Source organism: Scleropages formosus, chromosome 8 (assembly GCF_900964775.1).
Source record: "Scleropages formosus chromosome 8, fSclFor1.1, whole genome shotgun sequence".
NCBI lineage: Eukaryota > Metazoa > Chordata > Actinopteri > Osteoglossiformes > Osteoglossidae > Scleropages > Scleropages formosus.
Window position 1 is genome coordinate 26,402,845 of NC_041813.1, and position 21,764 is coordinate 26,424,608.

Here is a 21,764-nt window from a genome sequence, read left to right on the forward strand (position 1 = left end):
GACAAACACAAGAAAATCTCTTAGGAGAGTATCACGTTTACGGAGATGATTGCTTGGAGTTCTGCTTTTAAAGCTCGCTGTTGCCAAGCTGTTATTTTTGTGTAGTTAACAGGGCTGAAAGGTCACCTGCTCATTAAAGTAATGAATTTCGTGCAGCAGAAAAGCTGTCGTTTATTAGTTGCTGTACTATTTTAAAGAGAACACAGCAGCAATGGGAGAACCGTTTTCTGATCGACATCACTAAAAAAACATGCAATGTTCCGCACACGGTGAAATGATTTCCCGGACCTCTCCCAAAGTCCTCTTCGCTCCTTTCACACAGCAAAGCGTCGGTGCTGGGAATGTGGATTGCTCGCAGACCCGAACGGCACGCCGCACGGCCCGGATGCGCAGACCCCCAAGCCGTGGGTCACGCACAGTGAGCCACCGGTGCACAAGTGCAGCCGTAAAGCAGGACTGCGTGTATTTAGCGTGAACCGCACAGCGGGGGGTATGTAGGTGTAATGGACCAGGTTTTGTCACATTCGCTAAGCTCACATGGAGCGACCGGCACAGAAGAGCACCCCTGCTGCAGGCTTTCTCAGGCATGCAGAACGTGACACCACTGCTGATGACGCACGGATGCCTTTTGCCCTTCGCTGGTGAACACGCAGCTGAGATGCTGTATGTTCCGTGGGAGACCGCGTGGTGCAGGCTGCCCCGGCCGTAGGCCTCATGGCGGAGAAGATGCTAACTCGGCGTGACAGCGGTCCATAGCTTCACCCACAATGCTCTCCTTTTCTTCTGAGTGAATGAGGGGTGTGGCGAGATTGTCCACATGTGTCACATGAGCCATGGGTGGGAGGGCCTCCACGAAGGGGATGGTGGGGTAGTCGTGGGGGGGGGGGGGGAGTTTGCCTGCAGATCCAATCGCAGCTCCACGCTGGAGGACTGAGGGTGAGCAGGGAGGGCTGGGGAGCTCAGGCTTCTTGCTGTGTCTCTTCTCTCTTTCTTGCTCTCTCTCTTTCTCTCTCTCTCTCTCTCTCTCTCTCTCTCTCTCTCAGTACCTTTATTCTGACTGCAATGGCGTGGTGCTGTAAAGCGTGTGCTGGAGTTGTGTGAAAGTCTGCATGGAAAGAGAATCCTGAGCTCATCGCAGAGGTGAGAGAGCACGTTTTTGGCAGGACTTGTATGTACTTTGAATGGGTGAATATTTTTTTTTTTCTGCAATTTTTGGCCAGTGTTTGAGAATGGTATGACTCAAAGCAGGAGAATGTGTGTGTGTGTGTGTGTGTGTGTGTGTGTGTGTCTGTGTGTCTGTGTGTCTGTGTGTCTGTGTGTGTGTCTGTGTGTGTGTGTGTGATGGCGTGTTCCGTGCTTACGTCTACCTTTTTTCGGTGTCCTGTTTTTTTTTCCCTGAAATGTGCATTCCATCTCGGATAGCGGGGGTAGTGTTTGTGTAACAGATTTGCAGTAATTACTTGTCGTGTTCTCAGAGTCGGTGACATTTCACCTCTCTGTGCTTTTTTTTCTTCTCCCCCTCTTTATACACCAAGGACTATTTGCATTTAACTTTAATTGACCAGATTTTGCGGTCAAACTTCAGGGCAGATCAGCCAAGGTAATACATCTTGGCAAGTTAAGTACAGAACTGTTCAAGGAGAGGTGTACATTCCTCGGTTTTTTTTTTTTTGGCAGACCGAATGACTGTTTTTATTTCGGATGCAGACATGTCGTCCCTCTTTCACTTCTTCGCTTTCTCCATTTGAACGGCACACTTCTGGCTTGTTTGTCGTGCACCTTCGCATCCCACGCCCGTTTCGCATGATGAGAATCCATAGCAGACCTCAGAGGAGTCCGGTCCTTGCAAGCCGGAACACGTAGCCTCTTTGGTCGTGATCAACGCTGCTTGTACATCAAAGACGTCCAGTCCAGGCGTCCTCGCTGCATGGGACTCCTTGCTTTCCGTTGCAAAGTGAGAACTGAGGCTTTTCGGCACCTGCTCAAGCGATGGTGCAGAGCTGACGAGCGCTGCCAACGTTCGTCACTGCATAGGGAGTGTCCAGCCAAGTGGTATGGCCCTTCCACAGCAGATTGTGTTGCAGCCTGGAGGCTAAAAGGTAGAAACCCCCTTTTTTTGGTTTGTTGTGGTAGATACCAGCCTGTAGTGCCATATGCACCATCCCCTGCGACGTAGGTGCTGTGCACACGATGGTAGGCTGTTAGCTGTGAGTGGTTCTGAGGAGCTGTTGTCCACCAGGCCTGCAGATGGCAATGGCAGAGTTAAAGCTGTCGGAAACATGATCGCTACAGTCAGCAGAGGAGTAGTTAGTGGCGCGTGGGCAACAAAACAGTTTTGCAATCAGGGATCTGGTGCTGCTTCTATTAAACATCACTTTCTGACCCCAGAACAAGTCTGCTCACAAACACACACAGCATGCAACTTCTTGTCCTGAGGTGAACCAGAGCCTAACTCGGCAACAGAGGGTACAAGGCCGGAGGGGACGCACCCCAGCTCACCGCAAGGAACCCCAAGCAGGACTCGAACCCCAGTCCCACTACATAGGAGGCCCTAGCCAAACCTGCTGTGCCACCACACCCCTCTGTTCACCCAGGGAAAATCCTAATGGGTTTTGACAGCTGAAATGCATGCAGTTCAACTGACCTCTTTTCTGAAAAATAGGTTAGAATAGAGAGGAGCACAACTGAGCACTCTGTTGAGGGAAATGGAAGTCGGACGAGTGAGTAGCACGGAGCTGGGATTCCCCGTCTGCCTCCATCCTTTAGTCAGAACTGTCACAGTCGGCGTTCCTTGTAGCTTCCTCTGACTGCTCCAGCTCCTCACGGATGACAAGAAAATGGTTGTTGGCAAATGGCCCAGGAAAATTCATAGCATCGCTCATGTTCAATTTCTTTAATTATTGTTTTATTAATTAATAGAATAATTGCAGTGCACTTACAGTCTAGGAGTCAACACAAAAGTACTTCTTTCTTTTGCAATACAGTAATGCACAAGCTGGAGCCTAGCCTGGCAACACAGGGTGGAAGGGGACACACCCAGGATGGGATGCCCATCCATCACAAGGTATCCCAAGCAGGGCTCGAACCCTGGACTCACCAGAGAGCAGGCCCTGGCCAAACCTGCTGCACCACCACAGCCCCATGCTGTACAGTAAAGGCAATTTTAAAAACATCAAACACTTTTGAAAGCTCCTGCCACCCTCTTTTGTCCTCTAATAGTCTGTGAAATATGTAATCCACAGAATTCTGCATTAGCGTTGCCACCTCACAGTGCCTGGGCTGTTCAGGTGTAGGTTTGAATCTCACCCTACGGGGCGTTTGCATGTCCTCCCTGTCTCTGTGTTGGTTTCCTCTGGGCGCTCCGGTTTCCTCCCACAGTGCAAAGGCCTGCCGTTCCGTTTCGCTGGTGACTCTTGTGGTGAGTGCCTGCATCCTGCTCAGGATGTACCCCTCCTTGCCTAGAGCTCTGTGATTCCGAGACAGGCTCTGGACCACCATGACATTGACAAGGACAAGCTGTTGATGAAAGTGAGTGAGTGAGTGGGTGATTTCTCCCCCCCTTTTGTTTAAACTTCTTGCTTTTAAAGGTGTGTTTGCACCTGGTGCCGTTCCCCTGACCTGACACTCTTACCCTTTTTTTGATACTGGAGCCACACAAAACTGAGACCTGACAAAAATGTTTCTGCAGTTTTCATCCATCTGCCGAAACTGAATTTGGAAACTGAAATCTCTTGCGCTGAAAACCGTTTTTTTTTTTATTATTATTCCTCTCTCTACCCACTTTTGTTTGTTTCTAACCGTTAAGCACTGCTTCTAACAAGTCATGTTTTATCTTAAACTGAAGCGAACTGCTGGAGGTTCTCAGCGGATATGAAGGAGCCTGCGGTTGTGGGCGATGCTCTGTTAAGGTTGTCAGTCGATGCACTTCCTGTCGGGACACTCATCTCTAGAAGCTCACCAGTATTATTATCAGCTGCCTTCATGTGTGGAAATTGCACTCGAAGCAAATGGACGAAAAAAGCAAATTGAAACTGTAAAATGTCTTTAGACATCTGCTCCCAACCTTGTCTGAGTGCGAAAATAATGCTCTTCAGCTTTAATAAGCGCTAATAAAGCACTCTGTTAACTTGGTTTCAGGTGATTCAGTTCATTGAGGATTTATAGGCTCATTTTCAAGTTATTTAGGGGCTCGCAACAGTGCCACAGCATGAGTTTAATCTCTTTTTCAGACTGGAAAATCAGCCTCACTGTTGGAGTCACGTGGGGCAGTTTGTTTAGGAGGCTACACAAGCTGACAGAAAATATGGCCCACGGTACGGCCTGGGTAAATGTGTTACTGGAAACCGTGTGGTCCGTGTAACTGATGCTGGCAGTTGCTCTCTGCAGATGGTTAAGAAGCCCCTTTACCATAAAAAACAGGATGTGTAATAACATTAATTCTTTAGAAATCCTATTGACTGATGTAGCAGATGTAGAACTGGGAATATGCTCTTTCTTTGGTCTTTGTGTTTTTGGCAAATGTTAGCAGTCTCCCTTTATAAAAATCTCTGAATACAGGAATAAATAGTGTACCCCAGGAAACAGACATGTTTTCCATGTCTATTTGGTGTTGAGCTCAGTGAGGTTGGACTGTGCTAATCCCCCGAGTGTCTTATAGGTTACCAAACATATTTTGAAACCACATGTATAAGAGATGGGCAGCCAGTGTAGAGAATGAGGGATGCAAATATTGTGATTGGGTTACGTAGTACCAGTGACAATCCTTGCTACCATGTTTTGGAGGGGTTGAAGATAAGAGACATATCTTAGGCTGATGGATGACAATGAGTTGCATTAAATAGCCCTGCTTGAAAAGAAGGGGTGAACTAACATTTGGTGTCAGATGAGGAGAGGAACTGCTTTAGTTCAGAAATACTCCTTCTAAAAAGCAAGTGAGAATGAGTCAATATGAAGTTTGAGGGAAAAATCAAAGTCTAGGTTCACCTAGACTCCAGATGGCACAAAGCTACAGTTTAGGCCCTCAATTTTCAGCAGAAACAAAGCGCTCTGTACTTTGTACCAGAAACAAGATGTTGGTTTTGTCCATATCGAGGGGAAAATAGTCAGGATCCAGCTTAATGGGCAAGTAGAGCTGCACACGATCATCATCAGTGTAGAAGTGGAAATTAGTGATGTTTTCTTATATCTCCTAAGAGCACTATATGTAGTGAGAAGAGTAATGGGGCTAACTCCAGACCTCGAGGCAATCCGTGTATGACAAGGAATGACAACAATGTAGTGGAGTTGTTCTCCGCATGACTTACTGGCATCTGTTTGTGATACAGGAACCAAATCATCTGAGGACAGTATGACACAGGGCCATTGAGCAAGGATGTTTTCCTCCAGGATCTGCTCAATGAGGCCTCTAGGAATTCTCTAGGTGATCCCCATCTCCTGTATTGGACATGCTTGCCATCGCAATGTAGAAAAAAAGAGTAGAATGCCTCAAGATCAAGTTTCAGAGAGCTTCCTCTGGGAGTTGGTGTGAACCTGTTTTGTCCCGTGTGGAAAACGCTGTAATTTCTGCTCTCATAATGTAGGATGGAGCCGTGCACACTATTATGAACTGAGTTCTACAGACAAGACATCTGTAAAAGGAATCAGATTACATTTATTTAGCAGATGCTTTTCTCCAAAGCAACTTCCAATGAACCCCCTGTAGCATTATGAGCCCACACACTTTATTCACCAAGGTAACTTACACTGCTAGATACACTACTTACTCATCCATACATCAGTGGAACACACTCTCTCTGTGGCACTCACACACTGTAGGCAAACCTGAACAGCATGTCTTTGGCCTGTAGGTGGAAACCCAGGCAGAACACCTAAACTCCACACAGAATGAGCAGGGATCAAACCCATGTTGTCTTGCACCACCCAGGCACTGAGAGACAGCAGCCCTACTCACTGTGCCCCTGTGCCACCGTCCCACCCATTACTTGCAGCTTGGGGCAAGCAAAATTTTGTGACACGAAAGAATGCTGTTGCTTCACTGGATAGTTTCTGTAGAAGGTGTGCAGTCTGAAGTGAGGATTACTGGTGCATCTTTCATAATACAAGATATACAGGTTGCTACCCCTGGGACAGGTGCTATTGTGCCCGTCCTTCTGGTGACTGCTGTTCTCACTCTGTGACTGAGTTTTGTCTCCCCAAGCATCCCTTCCTCTTTTGCAGCCACATCTTATCTCTTAGCATCCTGTTTGAGAGAGACTGACATACAAAGGCTGCACCTGGGACATGTGGCTTTTTATTATGAGGATGTCAGTTCTGTCTGGAAGCCTGTTCTTGCCTCGCAGCCTCATAAAACTTATTTTTCATGTTCCCTTCATTTAGACTTTAAAAAGTTTGATAAAGGCTGATCAGCAGTATTTTGCTGTGCTGACACTTTTTTAGGTGTCTGGTTAAATTCTGTGAGGCGTGAAGCTGGGTATCATAGTTTTAAGAAAATACATATGGAAGAAAAAGTTTGTGAAACCTTAGCCATTACATTGATTTCTGGACCAATTGCTCATAAAACGCAGTCCGATCGTCAGCTAAGTCACAATAAGACAAACGCAATCCACTTAAACCAGTGACACACAAACAAATGTACTTCTTGCCAATATTGAATACATCATTTAAACGTTAATGGGCAAGGCTGGAAAAAGTATGTGAACCCTTGTGTTTAATACCGGCTAGAACCTCCTTTAGCAGCAGTATCTTCCACCAAACATTTCCCGTAGCTGCAAATCAGTGCATTGTTTCCATGTTAAAAAGTTTTCACCCTTTGTAGAGAATCACAGAAGCCTGTCGAGGAGCGAGCCTCAACCCCACCCTCTCTTCTGGCTTGTGTTTGCGTGTGACTGTCGAGCGTATGCACGCATACCGCTCTGTGAGCCTCGCGGTTGACAGCAGCCTGGGGAAGTCGCGCATTCTGCTCGGAGAGACTCGTGGTTCACGGCAGTCCGTGGAAGTCGACCTCTCCTCAGTTGTAGAATACTCTTGAAAGCATCTCTGGCTGTTGTCCCACCAGCTCAGGCCTCAAAGTCTCCCACCACACCGGACGCGTGAAACTCAAGCCTCTGCTCTATGAACCATTGCAGCTGAGGCCTTCTCACTCAGGTAGGACCTTTGCAAGCTTTCACAGAAGTGAGCATCTTCATTTTTCTTTTTTTTGGCACATCCCAGAGAAGTCATCTTCTTGCTGCTTGTCTCCAGAGTGCTCTCGGGGAGCGTACCCCACACTACGGGACTAGTTTATTTTACGCAACCACTGTTTATGTGAGAGCAATTTGTAGCTTTGGGTGCCTGGAAGGCGGGTGTCAAGACAATAAATATATATCTGTGCATCTGAGTGCTTTTGTGACGTGTTCACTGTGCGTAGCTGAGCTAAAGCCGATACGCCGAAGAGAGAGTTCGAGAATTAAAATGGTTGAATGAATTGGCAGACATTCTGCTCAAAGAGGAAATGTTGCTGAAAGCTTGACCCAGATGGTTATCGCTGTGTTTGTGTAGCACAGATCGACGTGCTGTTGCCAGTTATCAGCCTACAGTAACACTTCCTTAAACAGCGTCAAGTAATACAACCAGCTCGTGGGTTTGCAAACAATCTGCTTCATCTTGTACTGCGTGTAAATATGTCTGCGAAAGCCTCTCTCTTTGGCACTTGCTGTAAAAGTTCATTTGAAGTGGAAACACTCAAGGGACTTGTGTGTATTGTCCTGATGTTCCCCAGGGGCTGTGTTGCTTTCCATCCCACTTCTTTGCAGATCTAAAATTAAACCTGCCTGATGACAGAGAATCACCCATGGCAGTTCGTGTGAAAGGTGCGCACTCTACGCGCTTCGGATCATCTGCTGGTGGATCGAGGCAATTTCATTTTGTCAGACTTCATGGATTCGGCTCTACCTCTATAAACATGAATGCGCTCATGCGTGAGCAAACAATAGCTGCTCTAGCGAAACCCCAGAGCCGCACTGATGGCGTGTTACACCCTTTTTACTTTGGTGTATTAGGAGCTGTCTCTCAGAAAGAGATCCCCTGTGAAAAGCTTCTGTGTTTTTCAGCTTTTTGTCTTCTCCATATAATACATGTTCTTCTTCTCCAGGAACTGCTCATTTCTATTGAGAGCGTAATACTATATGAACAATGTTTTAAGAATCCAAAACCTTCTTTTCAGTTGTAACAGAAGTGTTGCTGATTGTTGTTGCAGCTTCACGTTTTGTTTGAGCACCGTCCTTCTTTCAGTACAGAATTGCCAACTTCCTGTTTAAGAACATTTCATTTTGCCCTTAACCACAGCCATCTGATAAGAAACGAACTGTGAACCGAATTTCAACGTTAAATCTGTAGTGAAATACGAGCTGTGTTTGTTGGCCAGTCATATGACAACAGTTTCCAGTTGTTGCAATTGTTGATTCTGAAAGTTATGTAAAACAAGAAGGTAAATGTGTAAAACTTATTCTCCACTGGAAGAAATTACCCTCTCTGTTCACTTTCCTGAATATGTGTGTTTTTCCTTGTGATACCAGAGTCAGACATTATTTCAAGCTACAGCAGCGCAATGTCTGAGCCAGCCAAGCCAGTCCCGGGTCCTCCCGTCAACGAGAAGCCCAGCATGGACTTCAGCTACGTGGGCATCGATGCCATCCTGGAGCAGATGAGGAGGAAGGCTATGAAACAGGGCTTTGAGCTCAACATCATGGTCGTAGGTGAGTCCAGAGGTCGTAGACAAAGTAACTATGGTTTACAAATCTGTACTGCTCCAAGATTCTCCAGAGGTGTTTCTAATGTATGGCCCTCGGTCTTTTTGGGTAGATGTTTGTTTGCTTGTTTGTCTATTTGTCATCGATATGTCAGTGCTTCATGCTTCTTAGCTGACCGGTGCCCTGGCATTTTATGTTTCCCTGCAGGCCAGAGTGGCCTGGGGAAGTCTACGCTGATGAACACCCTCTTCAAGTCCAAGGTGAGCCGGCGCTCTACGCTGGCTTCTGCTGAGGAAAGGATTCCAAAAACTGTTGAGATCAAGTCCATTAGCCATGGTAAGCAAGAAATTGTGATGATGAGGAAGAGAATGTGGGATTAGCCATATGGGAAGGTGATCCTGGGCTACTGACTTTGGGTTTGTTACTGCAGGATGGTGAATGTGGGCTGGTTACCATGGGGTGATGAGGAAGTAGTGACTGCAGGGCATAGGGTGGCAAACACAGGGATTGATTGTGGGGTCATGACCTTATTTATTCTCCATCTTACCTTCCCTGGGCTTTTTATCTCTTTAGATATAGAGGAGAAGGGTGTGAGGATGAAACTGACAGTCATCGACACTCCAGGTTTTGGAGATCATATCAACAATGAAAACTGGTACGTGCATTCTTCCACAATTGTGCATATATGTGTGTAAAAGACTGTGCGATTCTATATGTCACTGTTTCATATGTTATTATGACAGCTGGCAGCCCATCATGAGGTTCATCAACGAGCAGTACGAGAGGTACTTGCAAGAGGAGATCAACATTAACAGAAAGACTCGGATCCCAGACTCTCGGGTGCACTGCTGTATTTACTTCATTCCACCCACTGGCCATTGGTGAGGATTTCATGCTTGTACGCATACATGTATATGCACAAACAGGCACATATAACACACAAACACACATTCTTTAATGCTCACACCTCAGATTTTATAGTTCTATAAAATTCTGTACTTCATCTAATGTGCAGTTCTTAAAGTTCATTGTATACATTTCTTTGAAGCATTAATTACAACCCAAAGCCAAACAGCAAACCGGTGACTTTAATGTCTGCTGAATGACCAGTCTGACATCCCCATAGTAAGGAATGCCTCTCTGGCTGAAGACGTTGTCCAGCAATGGTCTGTATGTAGGGTGTGAGTCAGTGGTCATGCCACCATAGGCCAGGATGAGAGCAGAGGGCTCCTTCTGGTAGCCAGCCTTGGAGGAAATCTGAGCATCTACCGCAGCCTTGGCCTGCTTCTATTTCCTTACAGCCTGTTTGCCAACCACACCCTGCCCAGGGGCACCTGTAATCATCATAAACCAGTCTTTGCAAAACCTTTGTTTTGTTTTCATCAATCTTGAACAAAAAATTGTATCAGTGACCCTGCGCTTACATAAAATGCAAACAAATTTATTTGACTTGTGTGTGTGTGTGTATACTGTATATGGGTGTGTATGTAAACTTGCGTACCTAGTATTAATGCCTGTCCTTCAGCTGAACAATTGGTATAATTTTCCTCTACTAAAAAAGACCCTTGATGCCAGATATGAAAGCCAAGTATCTGTCCTACCTAAGAAATTCCATGGGTAGCCAGACCTCATTGGCTCAATGTTTTTCTCTCAAAACACTCATTGTTCATAGCTACCCACTGCTTTGGGTCTGACGGCTGTCTATATTGGACTGTAGTATCGAGACCAAATATTTAAAAAAACCTTTTCTTTGCCTTTCGTCAAGGTCGAGTCATTGTGATGTTTGGCTCTTTAAAGGCTATACACGTGTATAACACAGTCTAATGGAAATTTGTAGCTCAAATATGTGGAAAACATTGATATAAAACACTGCTGAAGTTCAGTGGGCAATTATTCATTATTTCTGCAAACATACACCTCCGGAGTGTAAGTTAGAGCGTATAAGGTGTACTGTGCAACGGTATAGTGTATTTTTGTTAAGGGTTTGGTCGCTGGCACGTCCAAGGTTACTGTGCCGTTAGGAAACCCGCAGTTAAGGGTCGAATAACTTAACGATGGCACATTTTGTAACTCGCGAGGCTGATGGCTATGCTCTGTGATAGGAGTGTTTGCTGTGGAGAGTGATGAGCACATGGTTCTGAAGATTTGTTGACAAATTGCAGGCGTCTGATTGGTCAATGGTTGAGCCCTGCTTCTGAAACCCTGGTGCTGGGTCTCTTTTAGAGCAATCAGGATGGGAATATCACCACCCCACCCCACCCCACCCCCCCACCCCTGCAGCTTTCTTTAAGCTGCAGCTCGTGTCGACGTCTACTTTGGGTCCCTCTTGTTCTGGTATCAATAGACCCACTAGAGCGGATTGATGCTTGTTCTATGTCAAACTCTGTAATGGGGGAAGTCACTTTTATTCTCGTACGTTTTATCAGCCTTCGTTACATGGCGAGAGTTGCAAAGCCTGCTGTATGAGTGGCAAACTAACCAGATGGGGAAACGTTTCCTTACGAGAGTCTATTTACCTCTGGTGATCTGAGGGCGTCCGTGACTGGAAACATGACTTGCTCCCATTTTGCTTTCTAATGTTGGGTTTCCTCATTCCTCTGACTTTCTGCTGCTTTCGCTTGGGGAACATCTGGGTCTGATTGTCCCGTGTGACCCTGCTCCCCCTCACCGCCCCCTCCACCTCAGCGTGCTCAGCCCTCAACTCCTCTCAGGGCTGAATCACTCGTGAACACTGGCGAGCTTTCCCGCAGAGGAGCCCTGAGAGCAACCATGACCCATTAGAGAATGCCCTTGCACTCTGAAATCTCATGAAAAATGTGTTTCCTATAAAAACAAAAAAGTATGTTGCCTGTAACTGAAGCATTTTTAGCGTCGCAGTCTTCTAGTGAAGTTTGACAGAAAAGGCTCAAGTAAGTGACTCTCAAAATACAAATAAAGACAGGAAGGAAGATTGTAACTGATTTGCTTTATTTATTAGTTATGATGAATCAGTCAAATTTTATTTAGCATAGCATACTTTTCACAAACAGGTTGTCACAAGAAATTAATTCCAGAGGCATTAAAAATGAACAAGCACTCAATATTTGGTAAATTGCGCTATTTAATGAAATCATTTTTCCTTTTCTTTTGCCTTGGATGTCTAGTGCATACCCTTAACTGTACTTAGTGCTGGAGGAGTGGGTGATGCAAACCTGTGCCACGATCCTCCCACTCCACTAACCCCTTATCCTGGACCGCATCCAGTCTTTGCTATTCACTTTTTCTTTTTTCATGTCGGATGCCAGGTTCCATAAAAGGAGTCCTGCATGGCACACTTGTGTTGTAGGGTTCCTCAGGGGGAGCCAGGCACTCCCTGCCAGCAGCTTCTTGGGCTCCTGTTTCCTCTGGCTGGTAGTCAGCTGTTGCGCCTGCCTTGTGGCCAAGCTGCACCCTCCCCTGCAAGCAGAATCTGTCCTCCCAAAGGCCTTCAGCTGAAGAGAGGAAGTGCTAGAGCAGGAAACAGATCACCGCTGCCAGCAGGTCTGAGCTCCTGGACTCTAACACTCTGAGGCTTAGGGGCCCAGGTATGGTTGCAGGGTACAGGAGGGTGTGCTGTCGCGTGCCACCAGCCTGCCGAAATAGAATTGCTTATGACATGGCGCCAATGACCATTTCACAGACCGTGTCCACAGCTGCTGTGCTGTTTTAAACCCTTGGCACCCCACTTTGAAGAGGATCGCTGGAGCTCTGCACAGCAGGCGCAAGATTAGCAGACACCGTGTGTGCTGTGTCACCCATTGTCAGCTGTTCAAAACAGAGGAGGAGGAAGCACACACCTGCCATAAATCCCATCCGCCGAGGCCCACGAAATTTGTTTTGGTGTGGCAACCGAGTGGAAAAAAATCACAGGCATCATTTAGTGTCGTGAGGTGGCGAAGCTCCTCGAATCTCCTCATAGTTTGCGTGCTCATGGAGCTAAATAAAACAACGTGGCGACTGTCAGCTAGAGGTTTATTCCTCACGTCTTATTGATGAATTGCGCGAAGAGCAATGGTCCCAGGCGAGCCGAACACCTGTGAGAATCTTGGTGGGAAGGGGCCACAGAGGACACGCCGTTCATCCGCTCATGAAGTTAATGTGTGTCATGGTTCAACACTGTGCACACACTGTAAAACATCCACTTTATAGACAAATATGCAGTGAAGCGATCCAAGATCATGGATTTTTTTTTATGGGTAGAATGATACTTCTCTGCCGTGGATTTAAGGCACGATTTCCCGGTTACGGGTCTACTTCTTGAAACACAGCACGACCTCTTGTCAAAATGCTGCAGAGGTCCAGCTCCATCTGAACACTTTTCATGTAGATTTAGGGCCTTCTGCTCAGTTTGCCTGTTGCTAAAACAATGGCTCCTGTTTTCTGTCCTCGCAATGACGGAGATATGCGGACGCACCGACTTCTTACGAGCTGCTTTATGGACTGTTAACGGACTGAAATATTTGGCACTTACCCTAGGACATATTTGTACGTGAAGATGATGGCTGCCAACGATAGGAAAATACAAATGTGTGTATTGTAGAAGTGTGTATTGTCCATGTGTGTTCTTGTGCTACGTGGTTGAAGTGCACCGCAGAGGTTATGAATGCCCCCTGGTGGTAATACTCCTAATTTGTCAGTTCTTACTGCAGTATTTGTCTTAGTTTTTATATGGACCCCATCCCAGTTTGCCTAGACTGGCGCGTTGCTGCAGTGTCTCTGTGATTCAAGTTCCCTGCAAGAGGCTGCTTGGAGAACTAGAGGTTTGGAGCTGTTTTCTGCTGCGCTGTTTGTTGTTGCCTTCTGGCAAATGCACACCGAGCTGAATGTTCCCTCACCCATTTCCTACTTGGAGACGACGGAGTTTGAGCGTGCGCCACGCACTGCTAACCTTCACCTCCCTTTACCCCAGCCTGAGGCCACTCGATGTGGAGTTCATGCGGCGCCTCAGCAAGGTCGTGAACATCGTCCCCGTCATTGCCAAGGCGGACACGCTCACCCTGGAAGAGAGGGACTTCTTTAAGAAGAAGGTGAGCAATCCCTTTAACCGGTGCTGGCTTTTCTGAAGCAGTGTTAAAAACCCATGGGGCAGCTCGCCGAACCAGACAAAAGAGATCCGACCTTGGAACCAGCTGTGATCAGCCGCATGGGACACGTGTGAGTGACTGTATGAAACCAGCTGCGTTTGGCCGCATGGGCAGTCAGGGATTATGGGAGTACAGTTGGTTCCCCCCAGCAGCTGAGCAGTGTGCAAATGAAGAATTTGTTCTTTATTGGAGGTACACACTGATGGAACAGCTGTGTTGTTTGAGGGTCTCCTCACTCCCCCAAGCGGCATATAGTTCTGACATCAGTTCCTCTTCTGCTTTGCCCAGAACCATGAGAGAATGTTTTTTTATTTATCCATGGGAAGCTGAGGGACAAGCAATCTTAAAAGATAGACGTTTGTTTAAATGCTCTTTCTGGTCATTTTTAGAGTTTCGATTAATTTAACATGGAGTAATAAATGTTATTTCATCTTGTTTTAAAAACCATGCATGTGTCACGTTCTTGTAAGTGACTTTATGTAAATGCTTCATTATACTGTATGCATGGATGTATAGGGTGGTTTTAGCTCTTTATCTTAGAACTGTTGATGATAATCATTGATTGTACAGACCCGCCAACCTCCCCATTGCCGCAGTGCTGTCAGTAAACCCTGCCTCAGGGGGGTGCTGAGAGTGCGTGTGTTATTTCACCACTATCACCAGTTCCTGTGCTGTCAACCAGTATGGGGCCACTACTGGGAGGCGGCAGCCTGCTTGGCAGAGAGATGTTGCTCTTCCTGACTTGTCTTTTCCTGATGCTTCTCTAGGGTGTTTTAGTACTTTATCTGTTTTTTTATACTTTGCATATTCTTTCAATCCCAGGCAGTATTGGATGAATATAATCCCTGTACTTTCTTTATTCCTCTTTTTATGCTTTATCTCTGTAGTGTCTGACTGTTCATTTCGGGTACATGCATTTTTGAGTGAACAGTACTGTCCCAATGAAACTTTTGCAGATCAGGGAGGAGCTGCAAGCCAACGATATCGACGTGTATCCCCAGAAGGAGTTTGACGAGGACGCAGAGGACAGAGCGATCAATGAGAGGATCCGAGTAAGTGGATGTTGTCTACCTTCTTTTGGAGTGGTCATACCGTCCATCAGTCAAACAGCCCATCTTGCTTTTGTGCCGTTTCCTGCATTTGTCATTTTACTGTCAAGATTATGTCAAATCTTTGGCTCACAGGCTGAGAAAAAAAGAAGAATTGAAAACATTTTTTTCTCCTTTTTAATTTGTACTTTTTCCATTGCTTTTTTCATTCGTGACATTTACTTGGCAAAGCACTGAAGCTAGTGTTGGAAGGGATGAGGTTTGGGGTGTAAGCCACCCTTCCTATAGTCCTGTACTTTTTTCTATAACTCTTGTGAGGTGATGTTTCATCCCTTCAGCCTGAAATGTGCTGCAGCACCCTCGTGCAAGCTGTAGGCCACAAATGAGCCCCAGAATGCACTGGCAACCTTCCACTTCGCATTAGCCCTTAGTCTGTCTTCCCGTCTGTTCGTCTTCAGGGCATGATACCTTTTGCTGTGGTGGGGAGTGATCAGGAGTGCCAGGTCAATGGCAGGAGGCTCCTGGGAAGGAAGACCAAGTGGGGAACAATTGAAGGTAAAAAGCTCCCTTCACTGAACGTTCCCACCACTGAAGTAGAACAAAAATATATTTATTTAGAGGGTGTGGGAGGTCAGGTGGAGGAAGAAGAATCCTGCTGGACTCATAACTTCATGTCACGCTCACCAGAATGCCACATGATTTATTAGGTGATTTACTCACCTCTTGCTAGTCATTTTTATGCTTCTTTCCACTTTATAGAGTGGGGAATTTACTGAGGCAGTTGCTCCACTAATCATTTTCGAATGTACAGGGCAGCCTTGTCAGAGTTTTGAATGAGTAGGCTTTCGTTTACAGTAATAGCATTTCTACCGTGACAACACCTGTTGGCCAGTAGAAAAAGTTCTCATGTATGCGGTATGTAGTCGTTGATTTTTTCCAGAAAGTTTCAACTGAAACGTCTGTCTGAGATGTCCTGCTTCCTTTGCTCACTGTGAATAATGACACTAAGTGCTTGCTTGACACTCCTGTATCTTTAAAAACAAAGACAGAGGCCTCCTAAGGACAAGAACCAGAAATGTGCCGATAATTTAATATGTCACTTTTTCAACAGAAGATGCTGAAAGAAATTTAATTTCCTGTGTAGGCAGTCCTCTACATTGCCATTGTAAATATAGCGCGTATCTTCATTTGTGGATTTCGCGCTATCCGTAACTCCAACACACACCCCTCCCCAGGAGCCATGTGCTTCTTCATCACCCATAATTTGTCAGCCTGTCAGGTTTATCTTTGGAAAAAAGGTTTAAATAAAATTAATTTCTTTGAACTGAGTCACTGTGCTATTCCTTATCTTGGGTAAAGAAATCACTCATCAGCAGCTGGCTGTCAGGGAGTTTTACTCGGTGCTGCTACACCGCCTCCGAGTGGACCATGTGAAAGTCACACCTCCTCTGGCCATCGCTCATAAAGGAATCTTAGAGTAATTTAATTTTTTTTGTTCTAGATGCACTTATGAGACAAAATCTATATTTTTATCCAAACATTTTGCTTCCATGTATGCTCTTTTAAGTTTGACTACAGATGTTAAAGTTTTCCTGCTAATTTAAATATTTCACAGAGTGTTAAAGTATATATTTGAATGACAGGTGGCAGCTAGTACTTGAAATTGATGGGTTAAAACGTCTAATCAAGCATATTCCAATTATGTATCAAAGAGGGTTTGATCACTAACGTCTACTCCTCTGTCTCCCAACGCTTCCCTGGCAGTTGAGAACATTTCCCACTGTGAGTTTTCCTATTTGAGAGACCTGCTTATTAGGTAAGTGACTCATTGTTTGTCTGTGCTGTCTCTTTAAAGACGGTTGCCTTTGGTGGCCTTAGTTCCACTCTGTTTTTATCCGTTGAGCTGCTCAGTCCTGACTTTCGGCCATGTATGTCACTGGAATCTACGAGGACATGAGAGCTCAGTCACAACACAGGCGAATTGTCAGTTTCCCAGTGTACACTTCACTGACTGATACATACCGTCAAAGGGCCACCTTATGTCCCAGGTGATAAAACACACATACAGTATATTTATTGCAAACTAGAAAAAGGTTTCAAACAACTTCAAGCCCTCCTTGCTTTGTTTCCTGGTATTTTCATATGTCTCTGGAAGAAATCAGTGTTCTAGGTGTGTGTCCGTCTCTGTGATTTTCAATATGTGGCCTATCTGTGACCATTTCTTTCAGGACCCACATGCAGAACATCAAGGACATCACCAGCAGCATTCACTACGAGGCATACCGTGTCCGCAGGCTCAACGAGAGCAACGTGCAGTCGAATGGTGTCACCGAGCATGAAGCCACCACCCATGAGATGTAAACATGTCTGCACCTTCCATGTCCCCATGAACCCTGACCTCAGACTCCAGTTCATCCCATCAACTCCGCCGTTTTATACAGTTAAACCCCACAATTATGCAGGCCCTCTCGCTTTCCCCAAAGCAAGGAACAACTGGTACAGACTCTTTTTGTGAACTGACATTCTTGGTGATGCATTTTGGCTCTGGACTGAACTTCAACTGCTTCTCGGTGACTTTCCTTTGATTCAAGAATCCTTGTTCTTGTGCCGCATTTAGCTTTTCCTCTGCTGAGTGCAGTAGACAGACAAGTCACAACAAGGGCAGGCTTCTGAGAGCGACAGTATTTTTGCCAGGAGCATCACAGGAAAGCACTCCTTTTAATGAATCCACATTTTTACATTCCAGTATCTTAAAGCACATTGCTCAGACTGCTTAAACCAAAATAAATGTTGCCAAAGAATCAACATACATCTTTCCAAATAAGACCACTGTGTTGCACTGAGTGCTTGGACAGACCGAATAGAAACTGCCACCATCAACAGGTGTGCTGGGCTGTTAAATTCTCATGCATCAAATAAGAGAAAAGAGTTTACAAACCCAGAAGAGCAGAATCAGAGCAGAACCAGAACTTGCGGTACAAATATAATACTTGCCAGCAGCAAACCCTCTATCAAGTCCCACTATAATTCCAGCTCCATTATCAGTTCCACGTGGCAACAGACACATCTGCACTGCTCATGACATTGTGGAGAAGATTTTGGGGGTTTGTTTTATGTTTATTTTTTATCTTTGGTCTCTTGCAATAAACTCATTATACCATTAGCCATTGTACCTATTTTTTGCATTGGACCACCTATACAGTACATTTACATTTTTATTTTTGCGATTTAACATTTTGTAATTATTGCTGTGTTTGCTAAACTTCTGTGCTTGGGGGAGGTGGGATCCAAGGAATAAAGAACTGTAATTGTGTTCTTTTCGATTCAAAAATCCTTTTTTTTTTTTCCTGATCTGAAGCAAGTGATAGATTTAAGACAGTCATACGTTTTAGTGATATTAGGTATGTCTCTTGTCAAAAGGAGCTGTTGACAATAACATGACATCCGCACACACACAAGTACACACAGATCCCATTCAGAAACAGCTCTGTACACACACACACACAGAAGTAGTAAGTACATCAATGTTTACTGCTCCCCACTGTCTAGTAGGTGTTTATTAACTGTCTGCCAGTGCGCTGTTTAATCTGAAACCCTGACATCAGACTTGGGGAGGATGAATTGTTGAGTTTTTTTTTTTTTTTTAATATCCATGGCTTGGAGTACAATTGACACGGACATCTGACACCTGGCAACAGTATGTTTGCTCTCTGGTGAATAACAAATAATTTGATGCAGAACCAAGAACTGAGAGAAATATTACCAGCTCGTTCAAATGTAATGGGTAATCATATGAAGACATTTTTCCTGATTTGTACTTCCTTGACTATGACTGCTGCTATTCTGCAGTGCTGGGGGCTTCACAATTTCTCAGGTGTTATCAGTTGCATTCATAGGAGTTACGCATATACACAAAAAAATCTGGCTGCTTATTTTACACTCGACAAGATGCTCTCAATCTCTATACTTTTTTAATCTGAAATTGTGCTTTTTATACGTTTCATTCCTTGTCGGCTCCTCCAACATCCGCGTGCGCCACCCTGTTCAGTGGCAGAATGCAACGAGTCCTGTAACCTCACGATTCCGCCTCTATTTCCTGTAACGCTATTGGCTGCCTGCTGCACTATCTCCTAAGATGAGAGCTGATTGGAGGAGCATTTTTTTCACCGCCCAAGACCAATTCGTATCGCCAGATGGCGCCAATACAGCGCTATTATAACAGAAAATTGCATTTTTCAGCGTCCGCTGGTCCCCATTCGTTTTGTCACAATGAGTATTCTTTGTTATAATATTTCTTGGTGCTGGCCTTAAAATTTTATCGAATATCTTTGACAGTGTACTTAACAGAAATAAATGCGGACATTTATTATGTTCGCTTTAATTAATTCTTCTAAGCAACTGCAGAGCGGATCTGTTAAGAAACCTGCAGGTACATGATGATGTCGCCTCTTACCTGCTCGACAGATGAGTTTGAATAGAAAATGATGCGAACTTCATCCAGTTTACTTAGCAACTCTGTCATGCTAGTTGTTCTCTCGCAGAGGTATGTGAGCCAGGCTGGCTGTAAAACTGCAGGGCAACGGCGGACAGAAATGACTGAGGCAATTGCACGAATAGCAGGTAACGGGTCTCAGGGAAAGGAGCCCGTTCCATTGTGCCCCTTGAGTTCACCTTCCTCTCACTTCACCTCACATCTGATCCTCTTTGGGGAAGGTGCCCGGGGCATGGATGTTTAATTTAACGCACGTATACCTCATGCAAAGGCCTGAGGTGTGTGGACATGTGCACCAGTGCTACCTCACTCAGCAGTGTGTTGTGCGCAACCTGGCCTGAGAACAAACCTTCGTAGGTTCACATGCTGCAACTGGATCATCTCTGCATCCTTCAAAAATGTGGTTTTCATAAATTGAAGAGAAAGAGAAAGAAAGAAAGAAAGAAAGAAAGAAAGAAAGAAAGAAAGAAAAATTGCTGCTTGTTATGAGGCCTGAATTGGGCCATTGTTCATTGATTGGTAGGACTGGACCAGGTGGGGACTCTACCAGCGTGCCTTCATACACTGTAAATGGTGCCGAGTTCTTGCCTTTTTTCGTTTTCCCTCCCTCTTCATTCCTTTAAAATGACGAGACACGTTTTACTGTCTGAATGGTACTCGGTTTTTTTCCCCCACATCAGATGGGAGGTGTATGCCATGTCTCCTTCTCTGCTCCTCCCTCGCACTGCCTCCGCTCCTTCTCCAGGTTTTACCTGAGCTCAGTGCACTCCCTCATGGGGGTGTTGGGGGAAGCGCAGGTGAGAATCATGAGGGATCTCATACTCCCTCCCACCCAGTTCCTACACAGACTGGCTTTCCTACCCCGTGGTAATTAAATTACTTTGCTGTTTGGCGGAACTTAATGTGCCATCAGCTATGCTCTCCAAGCAGGTGAAGCTATCAACGGGGTGCGACAGGAGGGGGAGGAACTTGAGCTCTTTTGCCATGTGGTTTTCTGACTTTCTGCACCGGCACCATAATGTATGAGGAAAACAAGCAGTACTGGTGATATTTGGAGTTTAATAAAATGTGATGTAATACTGAGCTAAAAATGCGGGATTCTGAATATGTAACAATGTTTAACATCTGGGGGTGCGGTGGCGCAGTGGGTTGGACCGGGTCCTGCTCTCCGGTGGGTCTGGGGTTCGAGTCCTGCTTGGGGTGCCTTGTGACGGACTGGCATCCCGTCCTGGGTGTGTCCCCTTATGCCCTGTGTTGCCGGGTTAGGCGCTGGTTCTCCGCGACCCTGTATAGGACAAGCGGTTCAGAAAGTGTGTGTGTGTGTGTGTGTGTGTGTGTGTGTGTGTGTGTGTGTGTTTAACATCATTTTGTGATAGACTGGCATCCCATCCAGGCTATACCCTAACCCTTGTACCCTATGCTTCCAGGGAAGCATGCAGACCACAGTGATCCTGTGTTGCAGAAGACGTTGAAAATGGATGGATGGCTGAATTTAACATAAATACGCAGGGCTAAGTCCTGTTAGTGGATTGGTATGTATACTCTCCTATAACGACTGCAAAGTGGGTGGCACACTGAGTAATGCTGCTGTCTCAATGTGCCTGGGTGGTGTGAGAGGACATGGGTTTGATCCCTGCTCAGTCTGTACGGAGTTTGCATGTTCTTCTGTGTTTGTGTGGGTTTCCTGTGGGTGCTCTGGTTTCCTCCCACAGTCTAAAGACATGCTGTTCATGTTCACCCATAGTGTGTGAGTGACCCACTGTAAGTAGTGTATCTAGCAGTGTAAGTCACTGTGGTGAATAAGGTGTGTGGGCTGATAACACTGCACAGAGTTCATTGGAAGTTGCTTTGGCGAAAAGCATTGGCTAAGTAAATGTAAAGCCTGTAAGTTACTGCATGTTAGCTGCTATGGGTAGAGATTTGTGAACAAATGAAGAATGTCTCCTTTGCCTGTATTGTGACAAAGGTCCACATTTTACATGGTGAATATTTGCAGTCTGGGTGTTTTCCTTCCAGTCTCAAAGGAGAAGAAAACAAACAAGGACCCCATCTCGAGCTGCCACGTCCAACTAATCTGTGGCAAGGAATTGAGTCGTTAATTAGCAGCAGTTTGTAGAACGCGCATCCTTTTTTTTTCCCTCCCTCTTTAATTGGTATAAGAAAATGTCTCGGTCCTGCTCGGTGTCAGCGGGACACACTAGAGAGTGCACTCGTGATGCTCCTCCCCACCTCCCTCATCTTTCCACTTGTCCCCGGGGATATTTCCCAACGCACGTCTCCGCTTGGCACGTCCGTTCTCTCACATCTGTCTGTTTTTCCTCCATTTTTGTTTCCTTACTGGCAGCACCCCCCCACCTTTCCTGTTCCATTTACCATGTCCAGCTTCCCTGTCGCT

The 21,764-nt window shown here is 45.6% G+C and overlaps 1 protein-coding gene across 9 annotated transcripts in view; it reads left to right on the forward strand.

Annotated features, from left to right (window-relative positions):
- LOC108937363 (septin-9-like) overlaps positions 1-18,193 on the forward strand; it is a 46,026-nt gene extending 27,833 nt beyond the window's left edge. For 6 of the 9 annotated variants that reach the window (XM_018757255.2, XM_018757257.2, XM_018757260.2 and 3 more), the window contains 9 exons: positions 8,553-8,732; positions 8,934-9,062; positions 9,300-9,381; positions 9,470-9,607; positions 13,654-13,771; positions 14,785-14,880; positions 15,336-15,432; positions 16,642-16,693; positions 17,106-18,193. In XM_018757255.2, coding sequence (XP_018612771.1) covers positions 8,553-8,732; positions 8,934-9,062; positions 9,300-9,381; positions 9,470-9,607; positions 13,654-13,771; positions 14,785-14,880; positions 15,336-15,432; positions 16,642-16,693; positions 17,106-17,238 — 1,025 coding nt within the window. In that variant the 3' untranslated portion in view covers positions 17,239-18,193. Of the gene's footprint in view, positions 1-897; positions 937-971; positions 1,141-6,603; positions 7,144-8,552; positions 8,733-8,933; positions 9,063-9,299; positions 9,382-9,469; positions 9,608-13,653; positions 13,772-14,784; positions 14,881-15,335; positions 15,433-16,641; positions 16,694-17,105 lie in introns of those variants that run through there. The other 3 variants (XM_018757264.2, XM_018757262.2, XM_018757261.2) reach the window with 3 other exon arrangements.
- The last annotated feature ends 3,571 nt before the right edge of the window (positions 18,194-21,764 follow it).